At 50.9% G+C, this 19,770-nt stretch overlaps 10 protein-coding genes across 10 annotated transcripts; 5 read left to right on the top strand and 5 right to left on the bottom strand.

The window, feature by feature from the left end:
• Positions 1–280: 280 nt before the first annotated feature.
• Positions 281–1,733, top strand: NUU61_009763 (alpha/beta hydrolase; the record flags this gene model as incomplete). The annotated part of the gene is made up of 2 exons (XM_056660288.1): positions 281–552; positions 608–1,733. The coding sequence occupies 2 exons, from the start codon at positions 281–283 to the stop codon at positions 1,731–1,733; spliced, it is 1,398 nt and encodes a 465-aa protein (XP_056506786.1).
• Positions 1,734–2,269: 536 nt separating this feature from the next.
• Positions 2,270–3,834, top strand: NUU61_009762 (uncharacterized protein; the record flags this gene model as incomplete). The annotated part of the gene is made up of 2 exons (XM_056660287.1): positions 2,270–2,395; positions 2,503–3,834. The coding sequence occupies 2 exons, from the start codon at positions 2,270–2,272 to the stop codon at positions 3,832–3,834; spliced, it is 1,458 nt and encodes a 485-aa protein (XP_056506785.1).
• A 1,173-nt stretch (positions 3,835–5,007) lies between these two features.
• NUU61_009761 (uncharacterized protein) lies at positions 5,008–6,317 on the top strand (the record flags this gene model as incomplete). The annotated part of the gene is made up of 2 exons (XM_056660286.1): positions 5,008–5,413; positions 5,539–6,317. 2 exons carry the CDS (start codon positions 5,008–5,010, stop codon positions 6,315–6,317), a joined length of 1,185 nt encoding a protein of 394 aa, XP_056506784.1.
• A 133-nt stretch (positions 6,318–6,450) lies between these two features.
• Positions 6,451–7,071, bottom strand: NUU61_009760 (TolB family protein; the record flags this gene model as incomplete). The annotated part of the gene is made up of 3 exons (XM_056660285.1): positions 6,451–6,616; positions 6,672–6,921; positions 6,990–7,071. The coding sequence occupies 3 exons, from the start codon at positions 7,069–7,071 to the stop codon at positions 6,451–6,453; spliced, it is 498 nt and encodes a 165-aa protein (XP_056506783.1).
• Positions 7,072–7,207: 136 nt separating this feature from the next.
• NUU61_009759 (uncharacterized protein) lies at positions 7,208–8,488 on the top strand (the record flags this gene model as incomplete). The annotated part of the gene is made up of 2 exons (XM_056660284.1): positions 7,208–7,456; positions 7,496–8,488. 2 exons carry the CDS (start codon positions 7,208–7,210, stop codon positions 8,486–8,488), a joined length of 1,242 nt encoding a protein of 413 aa, XP_056506782.1.
• Positions 8,489–8,616: 128 nt separating this feature from the next.
• On the bottom strand, positions 8,617–9,855 carry NUU61_009758 (uncharacterized protein; the record flags this gene model as incomplete). The annotated part of the gene is made up of 1 exon (XM_056660283.1): positions 8,617–9,855. One exon carries the CDS (start codon positions 9,853–9,855, stop codon positions 8,617–8,619), a length of 1,239 nt encoding a protein of 412 aa, XP_056506781.1.
• Positions 9,856–10,439: 584 nt separating this feature from the next.
• Positions 10,440–11,913, bottom strand: NUU61_009757 (putative bZIP transcription factor (MetR); the record flags this gene model as incomplete). The annotated part of the gene is made up of 2 exons (XM_056660282.1): positions 10,440–11,077; positions 11,628–11,913. 2 exons carry the CDS (start codon positions 11,911–11,913, stop codon positions 10,440–10,442), a joined length of 924 nt encoding a protein of 307 aa, XP_056506780.1.
• Positions 11,914–12,808: 895 nt separating this feature from the next.
• On the bottom strand, positions 12,809–14,048 carry NUU61_009756 (uncharacterized protein; the record flags this gene model as incomplete). Its single annotated transcript, XM_056660281.1, has 3 exons — positions 12,809–13,087; positions 13,126–13,366; positions 13,411–14,048. 3 exons carry the CDS (start codon positions 14,046–14,048, stop codon positions 12,809–12,811), a joined length of 1,158 nt encoding a protein of 385 aa, XP_056506779.1.
• Positions 14,049–15,644: 1,596 nt separating this feature from the next.
• On the top strand, positions 15,645–17,143 carry NUU61_009755 (CENP-N/CHL4 family protein; the record flags this gene model as incomplete). The annotated part of the gene is made up of 2 exons (XM_056660280.1): positions 15,645–16,071; positions 16,110–17,143. 2 exons carry the CDS (start codon positions 15,645–15,647, stop codon positions 17,141–17,143), a joined length of 1,461 nt encoding a protein of 486 aa, XP_056506778.1.
• Positions 17,144–17,747: 604 nt separating this feature from the next.
• NUU61_009754 (uncharacterized protein) lies at positions 17,748–19,001 on the bottom strand (the record flags this gene model as incomplete). Its single annotated transcript, XM_056660279.1, has 3 exons — positions 17,748–17,889; positions 17,972–18,589; positions 18,658–19,001. 3 exons carry the CDS (start codon positions 18,999–19,001, stop codon positions 17,748–17,750), a joined length of 1,104 nt encoding a protein of 367 aa, XP_056506777.1.
• Between the last annotated feature and the right edge of the window lie 769 nt (positions 19,002–19,770).

The raw sequence follows: 19,770 nt of genomic DNA, 5'->3' as shown, positions 1-19,770 counted from the left end.
GATTCGTATATCCATTTCAGCCCGAGTGCTGGGCAATGATAGTGCATACTTCAAGCTGTAACCCGCTCTTCCGTCCCAAATAAACCCATAAATTAGACTAGAGTAACCTCGTTCCACTTGACATTTTAGCTCTTCCGCGTTGTGGATACTTCGAACGGCGTTGGGGCCGTGGCAAGCGGGGCAGAGACGACCCCCCGGAATGCATCTTGTGGCTTATGCGCAGAAGACAAACCTGCTTGTCAAGTTTCCCTAATCCACCTCTTTGGTGATACTCCACAGCATGGAGGGCGACATGCACAGCTGTGCCAATTACTCGGTCTCCAGCCTGTCGCTGCCTCGGCCGGGACCTCAGGACACGAACAAGCGCAGGTTATTGTTGGTCTATGTCCATGGCTTCATGGGCTCGGAGGCTAGTTTCCATGATCTCCCGGCACATCTTCACAACCTGTTGACAAGTTTGTTGAGCGAATCGCATGTGGTATATACGCGCATCTACCCTCGATATAAGTCCCACGGCGAGATGCGAACAGCGGTGCACCAATTCAGCGCTTGGTATGTGTCCGCTGGATTCAATCACTCTCAGGGATACTGATTCCGGACCTCTCAGGCTATCACCGCATGAGGCAGATGATCTGGATATCATCCTGCTGGGCCACAGTCTCGGCGGGATCGTGGCCGCCGACGTCGCGCTTCTGCAGAGACATCGAATCCTGGGACTCATCAACTTTGACGTCCCCTTTCTCGGGCTGCATCCCCGCGTGATCCCCACGGGGATCGGTGCCTCGATTCCCAGGAAAGATATCCCAGCCGAGGACAAACTCGCGGGAGAACAAGATTCCTTGGGCATGACTCCAGTTTACAACCCCGCCTCCAATCCCAACTTTGACCCTCCATTCCAGAACGATGTACGTCTGGTAGATCGGGGCTTTTTTAAGGGCATGATGCATTTTGTCAACAAGAACGTGGACAATCTCTCCGGATCTATTTTGAACCGTGTCATATCGCCTTTCAAATTTGCTGGCTGTGTCAATAACTTCTCAGAGCTTCGGCGGCGGTATCGTCGAATATTGGAGTTGGAGGCTGCAGAGAATAGCCCTGAGAGGGTACGGTTCGTCAACTACTACACTGCCAGTACGGGTCGCATATCGCGGAAAACGAAGGCAAAGCCCGCAGAGGAAACAGAAGCAGAAGAGGATCAGATCAAACATACCTCGACACTCCCTTCGCGGGAGAAGTCAGAAACGTTAGATGCCTCAAAGGAAGATGAGGCAACAAAGGCCATGAGCACCTTGGCACTTGAAGAAGAAGCCCCAGAGCCCACGGATTCTGATTCTGCCGTGGTACTTGAAGAGACCAGTTCGGAAAAGAGTCAACAAGCATTCGTGGACAACACGAGCACCACCTCGTTGAGCTCCCCCGACCGGAAAGACAGTCATGACCTTTCAGAAAACGTTTCCATTACAACGACCGAGTCTGGGTTGAGCTCGGAACTATCGAAAAAGAAACTGCGCAAATTCATTCTCTTACCCTCCCATCATTGGAAGTACATGCACAATTCCCACTGGACGCCGATATTGATGGAGGACATGGATGAAGTGGAAGCGCATCAATCCATGTTTATCCCGCATGGTGCAAACTACGATCACCTCGTTGGGGATACTGTCGCCCTGATTGAGCAATGGGTCCAGGACGATCTGAGTCGACGGCTGCTGTTCCAGGAAGAGCTCGACTGAGGATTTGCGGCTGCTTATCCAAGCCGATCGCACTGAATATGAAAGAAATCTACCATATAAACGGAGGAAACCAGCGAGAAGTCAAAGTGATAGAGATAATAGAACCCTGGAATAGGGAAATTACGAGAACAACCAGCCTCGGCCCAAGCAAATGAAGTTCTGTAAGTACAAAGAGCATGCTCTTTTTTGATTCTATTTATATTTCTTATCGATTTTTCTCGAACACCCGTCAGAATTAAGCACTATGATATTAGCGATGACCATGCTTACTCTGCCGATCGTGCTAGATCGGGAAAGCAGTTCGCTAATGCCCAGAACTGTGGATGCGGGTGACCGGGAAACCCAATGGTTTTGTGCAGAACTGATCGTCTACCGCCATGTTTTTCTCACGCTGACTCGATCTGACTTCCTTTGGTCTCCCCTGGGGAAAAAAAGAAAATTATATAAAGCTACACACAAGCGCCAGTCGCCATAGCCTGCACCTTTTGCTCCTGGTGCAGTGCTGTCGTGTATTAAGGGAGATGGCAATCACAACCATGGACCCGCAATCTTCGCAGCCGAGGTCGGTCGCGGTCGTGGGAACCGGCATGGCAGGCTTGGTCACTGCACACTTGCTTCACCAGGATCCCCAAAAGCGATACCGTGTGACGTTGCTGGAGAAGGTAGGGAACTTTCGTTAGCTTCCTTCGTTCTTCTATCGTTGATTTATTGGTTTTTGCTTTGCTTCTATGCATCTTCTATATAGCAGTGGCGCTAACTCGCTTCTCAGAGAGACCAAATCTCCTTGAGTGCCGAATCAATTGCGATTCACTCTCAGGATGAGAAAAACTCCCCTCTTTGGGCGGATGTGCCCATGCGCGCATTTGCAGGGGGCTTCTATCGCAACTTGATCCAGATGTATGACTACTTGGGTGTCCGCTACCATGCGCAGTCATTTCTCTTTAGCTTCACCAAATTGCCTCGAAAAGTGCAGGAGATATCATCATCACCATTGAAACCATCACCCATTCCCGGCCCACGGATGGTCTATGCCTCCAATTTCCATCAAATACCCCCGATTCCGCGCACCATGGATCTGGTGCAGTGGCTTCTAGAGGCAGCATACGCATTGTTGTTCTACTGCTGGTTCACCATCTGCTGCTTCTTCGTAGCGCCTTTTCCTGAAGACCCGCAAAATGGCACCCCGAGCGAGTCACTCGACCACTATCTCCGTCGCGTCTGGCTGCCGCAGTCCTATGTCACCGACTACTTGCTGCCGCTCGTCTCAAGCGTCTGCACCTGCTCGCATGAGGAAATGCTGCGCTTCCCTGCCTCTGACGTCCTGGAATATAAGCGCCGTACCCATCATCAACAGCATTATGTCGTGTCATCAGGGGTGCAATCGGTCCAAGGAAAGCTGCTCAAGGGGATAGACGTGCGGCTCGGAGTTGACTTGACACATGTGCTCCCACAGCCTGATGGGGTACACGTCAATTACTCGGGACTCAAAGGGCAAACTGTATCAGAACACTTCGACATGGTCGTGCTGGCGGTGTCTCCAGATATTGCTGCTAAATTGTTCGCTCCGCTGCAGGCTCAACTCACAGCCATTCCCACCACCAGCGTCGAGACAGTCGCCCACACCGACACCACAAGCGTTGAGCCCATGCTGCGTGCGACGGGCTCATTCTTTTCAAACAAGCTCCCCTTGTCAAATGCCACTAATTTCAACACACAGCGGATCCATCTCCTCTCGACAGATTCCACCACAGAGTCTGTGCACGAACAGTCTAATTCTATCCTGGTCACCACCAACCCGCTCTTCCCTGTCAACAAGGCCAAAGTGATTCGTTCCGCCCGTTTTACGCGTGTTCTGCGCGATTCGCGCAGTCGTCTTATTGTCAACTCTATCTTTCGAGATCGTTCACAAAGCAATGTGCCCTCTACTTGCGATTCTTCCTATGCCGCATCGTCTTCTTGGCGCAGCGGCGATGATGGCGTCTACCTTGCTGGTGGATGGTGCTGGGATGGAATGGTCTTGTTGGAGGGGTGCATCGTCTCTGCCATGAGAGTTGCCGCGGATCTGGACGTTAGGACGCCGTGGGATAATGAGACACGATGACTGGTGAATGGGTGATTAGGGAAGACCGATGCTTGATATTCAGCGGCAAGGAATCTTTGTCTATACGAGCATGACCTGATTGCATTTATGAAGACAGATAGAGAATATCGGTTTACGAGGGGCTTTTCATGAAATGTTTCTGCTTGTGCGCATTTAATTACAGAGTGATGCATTCTGTGTCAAATTGATCGAAAATAATGAAACTTATCTTTACTACAAATGAAAGACTGACCCTTCACTTAAACCGCTGACATCCCTTTCATCTTTTCCAAGCAAGTCCTCGAGCCCCATTTCACCCCTCAGTCTCCCAACCATTCACGGAGTTGTTGATCAGGCAAAGATGCTCACCTGAACTTCCAGTTGCAACAGATGAATTATGCTCGAAGAAAAAAAAAAAAAAAAAAAAAAAAAAAAAACAAAGGGTTTTAAACGCAAGTAAGCTTTATTTTAGTTCATTTTCATTTTCATGCTACTCTATCCACTGTCCATGTCACAGTTGCAGGAATCACGCTGTGTTACCCTCGGCTATCGCTAAATGGCCTGAGAATGAATGAAGGAAGTATCAAATGTGAAATCAGCTGAGAAGATGTGCCCTGGGTCTCCACTTGCGATGCAGTTTTGGGAGAAATGGGGCTTTTTAACAAATCAAGATATATCTCTAAGTCTTATTCGGGATTGCCGGGGGATGCCATTGGTGTAAACCATTGGCTACTAGTAGTGTGGTAATACATGGCGCCTGAGACCAACCTCCTCCAGATCTACACAGTTATCTTGTGCCCTGTTCACGCTTACGAAGGCCATAGCGCTGGAATTACTGTCTTCTGCTAGAAATTGAAGAAAAGCACTCTCTCTGTTATAGTCAAGCACATAAACCGAGGGCAGTATCTAGTCATTTTCATTTATTCTTTTACCAAGAGCCCAGGATGAGATATCAAACTTTCGTACCATCCTTGAGGTGTTGGGTATTGCGGGCGGTTGGCTTGGCATATCAGCAATAATGAGCACGAGGCGCTTGAAGAGCGAAGGATCGGCAAGGAATACAGAGAACAAAGCAGTAATCAATAACTAGCCCCCAAGAAGTCTTACCCCAAGAACTAAGCAAAATGAGCCTTAACATTGTTCTCTTTTGCAGTCTCAGTTTTTTGTCTCTTTCCATGGGTCTTGCACAATGGCATGGACAACGGCGATTTCAGCGCTGCTTGCCCTAACATCTATAGCTTCGGCTTCGACAACCCCACTTGCTTCGTGCTGGACTTCCCCCCGCAGGCCGCCCCCGCGTCGAACGGAAGCGCCAATAATGTATTCACCTATATCCAAGACTTTTGCACCCCAGAGCACCGAGTCACAGTTACGCCAGACGAGTCCCTGACAAGGAAATGGACGATAGAATCCAACACTCTTGAAATAGCAGCAGAGATCGACACCTCTAAAGCCAGCTGCCAACATGCCACTTTCAGTATTGGCCGTGTGGACCAATTGTGTGAACAATACCTGTCTCAGATCGTCTACCAGTGCGGTGTGCAATATGTGCACAGCTCGTTCCGGGGATATTTGGTGGTGGATGAGTGCAAAGTATGGGGTTTGAGTAAGAACCCCTTCCCCTAGGTCGGTCTTGTGAGGCAGTGCGGAAAAGCATGTAGCTAGCTGACAATTCTTTGTATTTTTTTTTAGGCTCCTACGTCTCCCGGCCGCCGAAGAAACTAGCATCCCGGGCCCTGACCGCCAGTCAATTCCGAGAATACGCCAGGAAGGGCCTGGGTTATATAGAGCATCTCGAGTCTGTGCTCGCGCGCAGAAGAAGGAAAAATCGGGCCGACCTCACAGACGAGCTAGTGGCTGCTAAATACCAAGTTAAATGGGAAAGAAAAACTTCCGATCATCCCGACGACGAATATCTGGAAAAAAAATTCGGAATCCCCGACACCGAAGAGTTTTTCGATGTGGATGCGGTATCCAGGGAGAACGACGAGCTCTACTATCACAACTACTTCAACCCTCCGCGCGGCATGATCTTTGCCTTTGACAACGAAGGCGTAGGCCTACGGGAAAGATGGTCCCAGATGGCCTGGCACTTCTGGGTGAAGGCCTGTCTGAAGTACAAGGGCATATCTCCCTCCAGTCTCAGTGTCATTATACAGAACGAAGTAAAGAACGAAGAGACTCTCGATGTGCTAGAAGAGGCTGCAGCCAGGGCAAAGGTCGGCCTGGCTCGTGCAGCCAGGAAAGAAACGATGTGGACTCCTGAGATGACATTTGACCAATTCGATGAGGAATTCTATGCCATCATTGGCACTCCCAATGGCAAAGGCGCTGCATGGCTGTTAATTGATAATGCAGCGACATTGGGCAAAACCATTACACGTATTACTGCTTTCGGCAGAAATGTGGGCTCGGCGAGAACAGTCATATGGAGATGGGAGATTATCTTCTATTTGGATGTATGGAGACCGGTGGGTAGAGATAGGAACTGCATAGTACTATAATAGAAGGATATGAGGGAGTGGAAATGACGAATTATGGTCATTTTTACACTGGCCATCGGCTAATGCTAAAACTCCTACAAAATACAAGGCTTACATACAGATCGACATATCAATCCCTCATACCACTTTTATTTCATTCAAGCCCATGATTCGGCAAATAAAGCCCCATCGAGTCCTCCCACTTGCTATCCGTCAAGAGAGTCTTGTTGGACCCATCACTGTTCATCTGCATGATCTGTCCATAGGGCTGGAAAGTCTGATCGTAGAGAGCGCACTCATCGCGGAAGCCGTACATGCCGCTGGAATACAAGATGCGGCCATCCATGGTCCAGGTAGCATGAGCGTCGTTGGCACCACTGTCTGTTAAGACGGCGGGGGTCCCTGCCATCCAGACGGATGGTCACAACATCGAAGTTGGTGTAGCTCGTCCGCCGGGTGAAGACGATGCGTTTCCCATCCGGTGAGTAGAAGGGCAGGTTGTCTTTGGCGGTGGTCAACACGCGCTGCTTGCGAGTCTCGAGGTTGAGGATGCGGAGGCCGAATTCAGAGCCATATACTCGGTATATCCACCCCGTGTACGACGCGTGCTTTTGGAACCACGCGCCTACACCGGATAAGAACTTATCAAACGTCGTCAGCGAAATGACAGAGGCAAGCCTATCGTAGATATACTTAGCTTCGCCGGTTGACGACTCGGGGGATTCCCGTGGACAATCGCCCCAGCAGCTAATGTAGCCTTTTTTTCTTCTTGCATCGCTCCCACTCTTAATAAACTCAATGATTCAGTCAACGGTGTCAAATCAAAACAAGTCCAAGTTGTTTCATTTCCACGTAATCAACAGTCTTGGCGCCTCGCATCGATCCCTGCGTAGCTAAGTCCGACGATCGACATGAAGACCTTCCGCTTGGGGTCTACGGGCCAACCTCACCGAGACTTTGACAGTCCTTCGCGACTAGTTCTCGGACAAATTCCATACAAGAACCAACCAACCAAAAGAAAGAAGAGGAGTCAGGAGATGCTGGGGTTCCTCAAACGGCTGTTCAACAAGCTCGGCCCCGGCGTATACGGACTGGACCATGCGGTGCTCAATGTGCCGCTGCCCCCGAGCGCAATGTGGATGAACATGGGCTATTGGGAAGTAAGTTTTTTTTTTGACAATCTTATCAGATCGGGGAAGGGTTTATCAGATGAACCCTTCAATGGACTGACCGTTGCCACGCAGCACACTTCGGACTTTCCGGAGGCTTGCCAGGCTCTGCTGAACCAGGTGTTGACGATGGGTCTTTTGGCCCACCCACCTGGGCAGCCTGTGCAACTGGTAGATGTTGGCTGTGGCTGTGGTGACCAGTCTCTGTATTTGATGGGACTGCGACAGCGCGGTCATTCATCGTCTGCGGCTGGCAAAGAGGGAAGAGGCTCTGGGTTTGATTCCACGCCGCAAAAGCCAGATTCTGCTCTGCTGTCGGATCCAGAACTACGGCCTCGTCACGGCGGAGACAGCCGCCATCCCCCATCGCGGCCGCTGATCGATTCCTACATCGGAATCACTCTAGAGCCCGCACAGGCAGCCCTAGCGCGGCACCGGCTGCAGGACAAGCACAGCAACCCCGAGAAGCCGCCGGCAGAAGTCTTTTGCGCCGACGCCTCCAACCCCGACAGCTGGACAGGCGACCTGCAGCACTCTATAACCACAATGACCAGCACCGCACAAACAGACCACCCATCATCATCAACCTGGCTCCTCGCCCTGGATTGCATGTACCACTTCCGGCCATCGCGACTCCCTCTTCTCAGCTATGCGCACTCGACGCTGCATGCTTCGCTGATGGCCTTTGATTTGGTCGTTGCCGACAATGCCTCCTGGTTCGATAGGCTGTTGCTGTGTCTGGTGTGCTGGGTTACCGGGGCGCCGTTTACAAACTTTGTTTCTGGTCAGGAGTACCGGCGTCTGCTGGTTGCGGCCGGGTATGATCCTGCGCAGATCCAGATCCGCGATATCTCGCGGCATGTCTTTGCGGGCATGGCGGCGTTCTTGGATCGCAGGGTCGTGGAGGCGAAGCCGTTTGGGATGAAAATGGGCAAGTTTGGAGCGTCTAGGATGGTTTTTGACTGGTGGGCGAGGAGTGGAGTTGTTAGGGGGTGGTTGTTGTTGCAAGACGAGACTGAATAGAAGTAGACTTTTCGATAATATAGAGCAAAATGATTTGTTTTGGGGGTGCATGAAGCTTTTCTCTAGGACACAACTTTTGCCATACATTTTGAACATGATTTCAATTCTGGATGTCCATTCAATCCATCTCAATCATCACGAGTCTTCACAGGTTCCATCTCACCCAGCATCCGGCCTATATCGCCTTCATGAACGGTGATCCAAGCCACTCCAGTAAGCGTGCAGCAGATAACATCCCAACTCACACTGCTTACAGCCGGATGCTCATATACCGCACCGAGCAGGATTCGAGCCAATGCACCATACGGGGCAGCGCCAGATGAGGTCTCTGCGACACTTCCCAACACCGAGTACGTGTATTGGGCATGGACAATAACACAAATAGCCACGAACCACTGAAAGAAGACAATATATCGCCGCGTCGCTGCACCTGTCTTGCCAGACACGCGGCTGTCGTTGCTTGTTCCAGTGCGGGTTGTAGGAGTTTTACTTCCCGCAGATGGACGTAGAACAGCGGGAACAAAAAGTAGCAGATGCGGGATCAGCAAGATGAGCATAAAGTATCGGGTGTGTGCAACTAATGGCACCAGCACTGTGCTGACCAGAGACAGGGCGACGGGGAAGGTCTCCAGGAAGAGAGGGGGAGTCCAGTTCCCTTCATCCTGATGATCGCCATCGTCCTTGCTGCCCCGATTGCTCTTGGGAGTAGATGACTGTTGTCTGGACACAAGGATGGTGGCAAGGAACAGATTCTGCGCAAAGGATATAGCAACAATCTGGCCCAAGAGCATATAGATCCAGGGATTGGGAATGCGATATCTCCGGGCTGCGAAAGAGAAGTGAGAAATACAAGCCATCGACCAGAGAATTAAGGAGACTAAAACCATACCCATAGTCCCCAGAAAGACACTCCACCCCGTAGTCCACAAGAAGATCTGCCCGCTCCACCAGAACCGCGCCGGCGTCTCGATGACAGTCTCCCAAGCCTCGCGGAACAGTTTCGTGTGCTGCAGCCACAGCTCTACTTTCGAGATCCACGCCAGAGAGGGGCCATAGTTCTCAGTAATTGCCAGTGAGGCGCCGCTTTCCCAGTTGCGGTACGAGTGCGCAAAAAACGCAAACATGTAGTACCACGTCGTGCCGAGGCTCAACGCCGCCAGACCTGCGAAGAGCGCGAACTGGCGGCGACGTTGGGCATTTCCCCAGTCATTTTGCATCCGTCGCGTCTTGTATCGAACATAAATGCTTCGACAGGCGTGCAGGGCGAGTGAGGCGGAAAGACTGAGGTAGGCGATGAGAATGGGCAGTGAGCGGTACACCACCGCCGAAGTGTTGCTGGTCTGAGAGGTGTCCTGCGAGGTCGACATTTTCAAAGGATTGTGGTTAATTGAACATGAACACTTTTTGGGCCTGCTTGGACAGTGGACGATGACTCCTGTAGCCAGCGAAAGCCTTGCAATTGCCGGCCCTGGAGTGTTGTAAGATTGGAATTGAGGTCAACTTTGGTGAGCGTGGGCAGGGCTTGACGCCGATCGTCGCAATCCCCATAAGCACTAACAGCTTCATGCCCACGATTTGCGACTGGGAAAAAAAATGAATAAGAAATTGATGGGCAAATTGAAACAATCAGGAATGACTCGCCGTTTACTCTGGAATAGAAATGAACAAAACCCCTACATGGCATACCCAACTACGAACACATCGTGGATGTCTCAAATCGATCGAAGCGTCTATTCAATTAACGCACTGTAAATCATCACTCATGGTCTGCCGTCCCCTCAACTTGCAGAGGCCATCCTGACTAGCTTTGTCTGCTGGAAAATAAGAACAAAATCGCTGAGAACAATATGAACAAGAAGCAAAAGACGGTGAACTCGTCACGTCTGAAGCAGCAGGACTGGCAAAATAGCAGGGCATTCAATCAAGGCTGTTGAGTTGAGGTGTCTTTTTTTTAATGGTTTTGATCCTTTTTTTTTTCTTCTTCTTTTTTCTCTTTTGGGGCCTTACGCAGTTCCACTCCGCGCTTCGACGCGGAAAGACTTGACTCGGCCTTCTGGGCGGCGAGGAACTTCTTGAACATGTCAGAGATGTCCTTCTCTGACTGCTCATCGCCCTCAGATGTGCCGTTCTTTTCCATGATCAACCCCCGTAGCCAGTGGTTCTCCAGCTCCAACTGGGACACCCTAGCTTCCAGGGCGTCATTCTTCTCTGTGGTCTCCTTGACCGTGCGCTCCAGGGCCTGCTCGCGCTGCTTCTTCTTCACTCGGAACCGAGCACTAGCGGCCGTGTTGCGACGGCGCTTGTCCTCATCGGCAGCCAAAAATGAAGCCTCTTCAGCGCTTGCCTGGGTGGACTTCTGCGTATGCTTGCGCTTGGGGCCGGCCGACGCCGGCGCGTGATCGTTCGCAGCAGGAGCGGGTGCCACACTCTGAGGCGGGGCCATGGGGGCAGCCGAAACCGCAGCCTGGCTGGTACCCACCGACCCATTGGGAACGGACGGCACCGAAAATGAGGCGTTGGGCATAGGCACCGACGGAGCATTGGCATTGTTGAAGTGAGGCTGGTACTCGGGCATGTTACCCAAACCATCTAGTAGAAAGCCATTAGCACGAAACTTTACATCAAAACATCAAAGCATCCACATTGTCGCGCCTTTTCGGTGGGCCGAACTGGTTGGACAGGCTAAGAAGCACCGCACGGCTCCCCTCCGATCACGTGAAATGGCGTAATAGCGGAGAGCGCGCACGTCTGCAATCGCCAATTTCCGACGGCTGAGCCGAGCAGGAAATGAGCCCTGGGAAAGCCACACAAATGACATGCAGGGGCTTCGAAATTTGTGAGAGGCCCAAGCTTCTGGTATGTGCAGGTCGATCATAGGCGCTTGAAGCGTCAAAAAAAAAAAAAACACACACAAGACGACATCAGGCCGACAAATGACAAGCACACCATAAGCCAGAGAAGGACAGTATGGGATAGGAGCCAATGAAGCGAGATATGCAATGCAAGTCTTTGGTCCCATGAACACCATATCGTGGACAAGCCCATAATGGTGTGATCAGGGGAAAGCCATGCAGCTTCAGGTGCAACCGTCCAACCAGTGACACGACCAATAGGAACCATTTTCAAGCCACAAACTTACCATTCAAGAAATCCAAGAACTTCATATCCGCACTCTGCGGGGAGTGGTCGGAGAGGGATTCGGCATGTGTCTTATCATTTTCCACGTCGAAAGAAGGCAGCGACAGATCGGTAAACTTGTCGAAATCGAAGAACTCGGTGTTGGTGAACAGGGCTAGTTCCTCATCGACGTTGAACGAGTTCTGCTGCTGTTGCTGCAGGGCCTGGTCGTAGGCCGAGGGAATGGTGTTCAGGTCATCGAGGTACTGTGACACATTGGGTGCCCGGCGTCCGTTGTAACCGGCCATGGCGAAAAAGGGAGGAATTCGGACGTAGCGATCGCAACGATGCCAGTTTATTTGGTCCTTTCGATGGACGATGGGTTTCGCGTACACGCAGAGGGGCGTGTCTCGGTCGCGCCGGATGCGGCTCAGTCAGCCGGTGAAACGGGTAAAGCGACCAGGATGGAATCAGTCGAAGAGAATGAACGTAAATTCGACGGGCGACCAGATAGAATTGATGGACGTGGTGAAGGCGAAGAGGGAAGGAAAGAGAGTCGTCGAGGTTGGGGCCACAGTGGGATTTTTCTGGTTCCCTTTGACTCTGGAAGCGGTGGTGGGGTCTCCGGAGGGGGCGATGAATAATCCGCCGATCGCGCTGCAGGGCTTCTGCATTCTGCATTGCAATCCTGCCGAATCTATTGCGATCTTTGAATATGATCTTGAATATTTTACATCTGATATTTGGCTATTCAGGTCAACTTTTATTGTATTTTATTCTTTCTCAATGATCATTGTCACCATGGCCATCTCGGCTTGTTCTCCCGCAAAAATCAGGGCGATCCACTGGAACCGACCGGCGATCGAATTCCGGGTGGCCGAAGATCGGAGCAGAGGGAGAAACACGAGGCTCAGAATGCGCAACTCTGAATACTCCAGGTGGTGTCGAGATACATGGCTGCAGCATCGACAGCATGAGAGCACGACAGCACGACCGCATCTGGTGAAAAGAAGAAAATCCAGCGTCAAGCGCGGCCGGACGTTTTTTAACGGTAATTGGCTCCTGCGCGCATGATTGGTGGATGGTGAATGCCGCATTTGTCAGCAGGCTATCGGCAAGTCCCGGTGAAGCCACCCGGATTCTCCCGACATCCCATGGACAACTCTATAGACGCCGAGTGTATACCCGTCCTCGGTCTATAGCTCATATAATGGCGCATCTGCAGAGGTCTAGGGCGCGACCTTTACAATGATTCTGGAGCTGATTGGAAATCAGAGGCACTGCTTCCGGCTTGGGGTTACCCTTCTTGGACTCCGGCCGTATCCACGAGTCCAATCGCAGTTGGGTTTTCATCGCATCCACGTAGCCATCAAAGTCTTCCAGAGGGTCTGGAAACCCCTTGGGCTTTTCGGGCAATCCCGCGATGTAAGCCGCCAGCCCTGCAGCTTGCGGGGCGGCCAAGGAAGTTCCCCAGGTCGTTTTCTCAAAATAACCCCTTGGGTTAGGGTGTTGACTCGCACACCAGATGCCATCGGAAATGGCCCATAGACCTCTTGGAGGGGGAAGTAGGACCCGGCGCTTCGATGGCCCGCAGGAGTGGCCATGCCCACGATCATCATATTCGGGAGCTCGTTGTGCCAAAGCTGCGGATAGCTTTGAAGCTGGCGATTTTGGGGCTCAGGGGCACGAGAAACAGCATTCCCTGCCGCGGCGAAGATCATGGTCATGGCGTTGAGACGATGCATGGCGGCTCGGAAACGCCTCATTTCTTGGTCACTCCAATTCTGGGCAATGTTTCGATGTACCCCCTGGACAGGTTGATAAAGATCTTCCCCTTGAGCTTGGGATCTCGTTGGAGTTTTCTTTGGATATCCTCGATGGTGAGGTCTAAGCCCTCAAGGAAATTGCGAATATCACCCTTTTGATCTAATTTGTCGCTCACTTTCACAATAACCAGCGTTGTTCTCTTGGCAATCCCATATGAGTAGGCGGCAACCAAAGAACCAACACAGGTCCCATGGTCAGTAGGGTCATTCTTCAAATTGTCCCAGTTGTTGGGCGTAAAGGTAGGTATTATCCATTGTGGCTCGTGTACCAATTTCTGATATGCCGGAGTGATAGTGCTAAACCCCGTGTCAATCACGTAGACAAAAGTGCCATCGCCGGCAGACTCGTCAAATACATAAGTGTAAGGTGCGTGGAACGGGGGTGCTGTCCGCGGTCGTGAGATACTGCCTTGGGGGAGCTCTGCATTATACTGCGTCGTGAGATCGCGTTTCACGAGGTCGGCCGAGTCAACATCTTCGAAGTCGTCGAAGTCGTATTTTTCAAGATGTTGCGGGGCGTTTGGGTCGGGATACGACCCACGCCTAGTTGAGGGTAGAGCATGGATAGTTGACGCGGTTAACCCGATAATCGCCAGCAACCACTTTTGATATTTCATGGCGTGTCGCTCATTTGGCGTCCGAGAGAGGTATCCCTTTCGTGGTGGGCAAGACCACTATAGAGGAAGGGGGCGATGAAAAAGTCGACTTCATCCTTCCTTCTTCTTGAGAATCCTTCCTTTAAGTAGTCTTAACCCTTGGATGGAAAATTACATAGTGGGTTTATCGACTCTCGGAAATCACCACAAGAGTTCGTAGTGGGCCGGGGCGCTGCCGGGGGCTGTTAGGGGCCAGCCGGCCTTGCGCATGAGTCGTGACAGACTTGCGCGAAAAGAAACCCTTGGAAGTGAGAAGTCGTCGGGTTCTAATCGGGTTATGGGTGGATATAGCAGCTATCGACTACCTATATAAATGCCTTAAGCTTACCCTTTGTCACCAATGTGGGGAACTATCCATGGATATTAGAAGGGCTAGTATGGATAAGTGAATTAGCCTACCACATGCTGCAAATATTCTATTCTAATTATTGGCTCCCTTTCATCGCACGCCTAAATTCTTCCACTAGCACATCTACTGTACCGGGTTACAGCCAGGGGGGTCCAACAGTCGGCCCCCCAACTTCCTGAGTCGACCGGGGGCCCAAAATACTTGATATATAATAAAATTTCTTACTAATGATACTTTCTTTATCCATAGATCAACTCTATATAACATATTCAAAGATTAACAAACTTATATTAGATATACTATAAAGAAGATGATCTAACGCATAAATAATACGTTGACTGGAAGATAACTCAGACCCTGGCTCAATCGGGGTAGTTTCTCGTAGTGGTCAGAATCGGGGTCTAAATAAGGGATCATGGAAATACTGTGAAGGTGCCATAATATAGTAGATATTGAATAAAAAAGATAAAAAAAAGACTTGTGTATAAAATTAGCTCATATAAGAAGGAATTCTTTGGGCCCCAGTCGATTAAGCAAGTCGGGCTACAAGTCGACGGGGATCCAAAAGCTAGGTCAAATTTTGGGCCCCGCTTGGCATTTTTGGGCCCCCCTTAGCTGGGTGCCCCTCTACAGTAGTCGTCCCCTGTAAGCTATGGGTCCGACTTAAGGGGACGACTATATCACTGTAACATCCATATTACTCTAACAGGTTGTTAATAATCAAGTATATAAGTTTCAAGGGCTTTGATTCGTCAAAATGTGCTCTAGCATTCTTATTATAAATTCTACCTCGAACTTTCTACTGAACTTCCAAATATCAATGAACTTATAATGTTTCTTTAGGGTTCGAATACTGAACTCCAATTAATACTATAGTAGAAAGGGGTAAACAAAATATCACAAATATCATAAATATCACAAAATAGGCTGCTAAAGTGTACTCATTTATTATATAGTCCCTATAGTCACGTAGGAATCGACAATATCCTCACACAACACTGGGGCAATTATATGGTTGACAGATCAGGTGACTGTCCTGGTTATCACCACGTGACCTTTGTTGATGCGCGTTGGAATCTGTGGACGCGAGTGGGGACGAAGCCAGCGATATTACCCTCGACGAAGATGATCTTGCCATTGACTTGATATCAGTATAGCTCTTTACTGACCCTTGTAGGCTTTGCTATCTGGACCGATCATCCCCAGTCATGGCGCGTCCAAAAACTGTCCGCGCTCCAACCACGGCCAGTCTCCCAAACAACTTGCGCATTCCCTCGACGACCCCCTCTCTCGTGAAGACACTAGGCAAACTGTCCCGACAGGCACTGCTCGATCTTGCTTTGCTATGGCTGGATGATCGCAACCTCGCGGCTTTCCCGCCCTATCTCCAACATGAAGAGGCCGACGGCCCCAACGACCAGGAAACCCTCCCCTACCCCGCGGCCGAGACTGTGGAGGAAGTCCGCCAGGCATACGAAGATTACCAGGAGCGGAAGGGCGGGAAGCGCGAGGTGTTGGAACATATTCTTGAGGGAGATTGGCGACATGGGATCACGCTGCGCCAGCTGGCTATGGCAGATCTGCGCTACATGGACGACCACCCGGCGAGCCTGCGATGGACAGCGCTTGAGCTTAGTCGACTCCACGCAGGACAGAAAAAGTCCGCTGAAAAGCCCGCACCCGCCGACTGGTCTGGATGCGTTCCGCGCATGCAAGCGGCGACTTTTGTGAGAGCTCTCCAGCGGGAAATCTCTCCTCTTGTCAAGGCGCACTTTCACCTCGCTCGCTCAGCCGCTCTACCCCTGACATTTCTTCGAATCTTGGTCGTGGACTCGCCATATCAAGTTCCCCGACAACCCCCGAGACCTTTACCGATTCCTCGCGCGTCATCTATGTCGCCTTCCCCGACAGCTGCCCTTTCATCTATACCTCCATTGCGGCCTCCACGGGCTCCAAGCCTGCGGTGTCAACGAATGCCGCAGGAACCGATCCCAGGAGCCTTCAGCGGTTGGTGCGCGAGGCTATCCCCAAGGCTCTCTCCCGTCCTCAGGAACGATATACCCTCAAACCAACGTCTTTGGCCGCAAAGAACCTGCCGACTCTCTTGAAACTACGTGGCCCTGGCAGGACGACAGTAGCAAACGGCGCATTCAGCATATTCGCGGATGCCGTTGTTGAGGGAAGCCCGTTGGATCCGCGTCCCTCCAACACGGTTACTCCAGAGGAACACCTGCACGGATCCCACAAGATCTCCGGAGGAGCCGAAGACAAAGAGAACGCAAAACACCAAGACGATCCTCAATCTTCGACAAACAGCACAACAAAACGTCCACCCATCGGCGATGATGATTCTGTCCCGCTTTCACCAGCCTCGAAGAAGCGGCGCCTCGCCATCCATTCCCGCTTCGGCACATCGGGTTCCGCACTGGCTCCGGCACCCTTGGATCGTCTGGATATTCGCCTTCTTGATACCCCAGGATCTCGCGACGACAGCGATGATGAGGGGGGTGGCACTGCAGACCACGCTGCCGCTACTGCCCCATCGGTATCGCTGACATTCGCCGGATCAGATATCATCGCTGGATTCCGCAAACTCGCTGAACTGGGTGTTGTCGATCCCGAGCGCATGCCGTCTTGGATGACTGGCGAGGAGGCTGTGAGTGTGGCGGTTGTGCGACAAGGCCGAAGGCTACGGAAAGATGTATGAGGTGCTGCTGGTTGTGTTTTTGTTTTGTTTTGCATGGGGCGTGTTCGGCTATCATGGGTCATTTTCCTTACAATTGTGGGCGTTTGTTGTGATACCCAATTTTTATAGGTTCGCTGGTCGATGACATGGTTGGGTATTGAACCCTACCTTTTGATTTTTGTCTGGGCTTCTCGGGCTGTTGATTTTCAAATTGAATTTTGGTATCTATAGTTGCTACAGGTCTGGTATTTAGTGGTGGAAGAGAAATCCTTTGATAGTTTTTGAACATGATGATTGATGGGGTATCTAACAATAAAGTAAAGCACCAAAGCAAGAACGCCCGCCACTATTTGACTAGCTTGCCTGTTGCATCTTAAGGGTGCCATAATTCGATCCTCGAGCTGGCAGATGAGCCAGTCTCGTCGAGCCTCAGCCTCAGCCTCAGAATGCATCCCCAAAGGGAAATCTGGCGTAACGAGATGAGTGATCCCTACGCCGCCCATAAAAGGGCGATCCCGGGAAAGTTGAGAAAGGCGAGTATGTGGAATAGTCTGCCCAGGGAGTCAGGGTGGTCAGCAAGATACTAAAAAAAAGAAAACGTTCGGTATAGTTCAAAAGGGATCAGCTACAGGGATGGCTCCGTACCACGTTCACCAGACAACCCGAATTGTTCCGCCACATTGATGTAGCCTTCTTCGCTGGGAGATTCGGCATTTCGGAGCGATTCAAGATTGAGGGTAGGGCTGTCGAACTTCCAGGTTGCGCGGCTATAAACGAGTCGATTAGCTCAAACCGGTCTCGAGATGCGTAATGGCGACGGCACTGGTAAAATGACACCAGGACACTTACCAATAAACGCAGCGGACGCCGCATGTGGGTGACTTGGCTGCCCATTGCGAGAAGCAAGTCTTGTGAATGTTGTTTCCACAGGCAGCTTTGCACCAGACGATGGCTTCGTCGGCCTCGAATTCCATGAAGCAGATAGGACACTCGCCATCGATGGGCTTCCGGTTACCGCCATTGTCTTCGGTTGATATGTCCTGGTTGCGACTGAGTGAGGATTTCTCGTACATTTCACGCAGTTCCTGTTTGAACGCAAACGTGTTAGACTCGAGCTGCTGAGGCCAAGCCTTCGCGATACTAGGGTATTCGAAAGGCTTACCGAGGACAGGAAAGCCAGTTGGTACTGGAGATGACCTGGAGCCCTGAGAGCATGGACAAGGACTTGATATGCCATGAGCAAGAGCACGACAATAAAAATAGTAGGTTTTGATAGGGATGAACGGGAAGAAGATCATACCATAGCAGATATGTTTACACTGGTTGCCCTTCCGTGAGTCCGGACAGTCGCAGGTCGGCACCTTCCCAATGATTGTTTTGTAGAGGTTACCTGTGGATCCAATGATGTCAAATGAGATCTCCGGCACCTCCTCCGTTCCCCCCACTGTATGGCCCACAATAAACATTCTACTCAGTTTGGATTGAGCTATTAGTCGACGAAAATAAACCAAATGATCAGTTGCGGAGAAACATACCTCTGAGTTCTCACCCGGGCCAATCTGGCCAAGTAAGTTTGCGGTGGATGGTGGCGAAACCTGCGAGCCCGTTGCTCCGGGATAATGTATGCATCTGGCTGCTTGGTGTGCTTGGTCTGTCGGTGTTTTGCCTTTTTGGCCGCGCTTGGAGGCTCATCGCTGGTCAAATCAATGACTTCGGCATTTTTTGACGTTGGCGTACTTTGCGCCTTTCTTTTTCGAGACTGATTGATCGGCGTCGTCGCATGGCCAGTAGTGTTAGTGCTGCGGAGTTCCTGTCGCGTGGCTCGCGATGCACAGGGCGCGACGGAGCCCGAAGCAGTGGGAGGAATGGCCTGGCCCATGATGTGATCTAACCCAAGATCCGTTGAGTGAAATTTCGTATTCAAATGAACGACCTAATGAAGCAATGACGGATGATGAAGACTGCTTGACGATGCGAGGTACAATATGATGCTATTGGTGACGTCTGCGCGTGCCGATCTCGACATCACAAAAATGTGGAGAATTCAACTTTGAGCAGAATGAAGACTTGATAGACTTGATGTTGTCAGGGGAAGCCGATGAACGAACAGCAATGCCGTCCAGGGCATATGCTGGAAAAACCAATGGTCGCCACCATCGAAGAGCTGTGTCTCTCAAAGAGAAGCGTGGAGGTTTGCACTGTTTGTCTACGGGAGCTTATCGAGACTGTCAAGGCAGAGAATAAATCAACGAATAACCAAAATACAAAGCAGCCTATAGAAGAGGATCCATTCAACCTTCCTGCGGTATGCAATTTCTACTGGCATCTGACCCTGGGAGGCTATTTTTTGACACTTTGACCTTGATGAAGCAAGTAGACGTCGAGTGCTCTAACCATTAGCACGAGATGGGTGTGACGGTAATGATAGACATAGTAATGAGAGGATCAAAGAAGAAGCACATTTACTTCAAGGCACATATTCTGGAAGGATAGCTTATTTCACATCAGCCATAGAGGAAACAGTGAGGTAGGTGTGTTCAAGCTACCATAAATGACGTAATTGCAAGAGGGCATTGTTTGCATTGTTTATTCGGTTTGCGTGGTTTGCCTGGAGGAGCTATCGGTATCAGCCTGGAGACGAACCGCCG

Source organism: Penicillium alfredii, assembly GCF_028826965.1.
Source record: "Penicillium alfredii strain IBT 34128 chromosome Unknown utg000012l_segment0_segment0, whole genome shotgun sequence".
In the NCBI taxonomy this organism is placed as follows: Eukaryota; Fungi; Ascomycota; class Eurotiomycetes; order Eurotiales; family Aspergillaceae; genus Penicillium; species Penicillium alfredii.
Note: the sequence above shows the minus strand (reverse complement) of the source record. Positions and strands in the feature narration are given on the sequence as shown.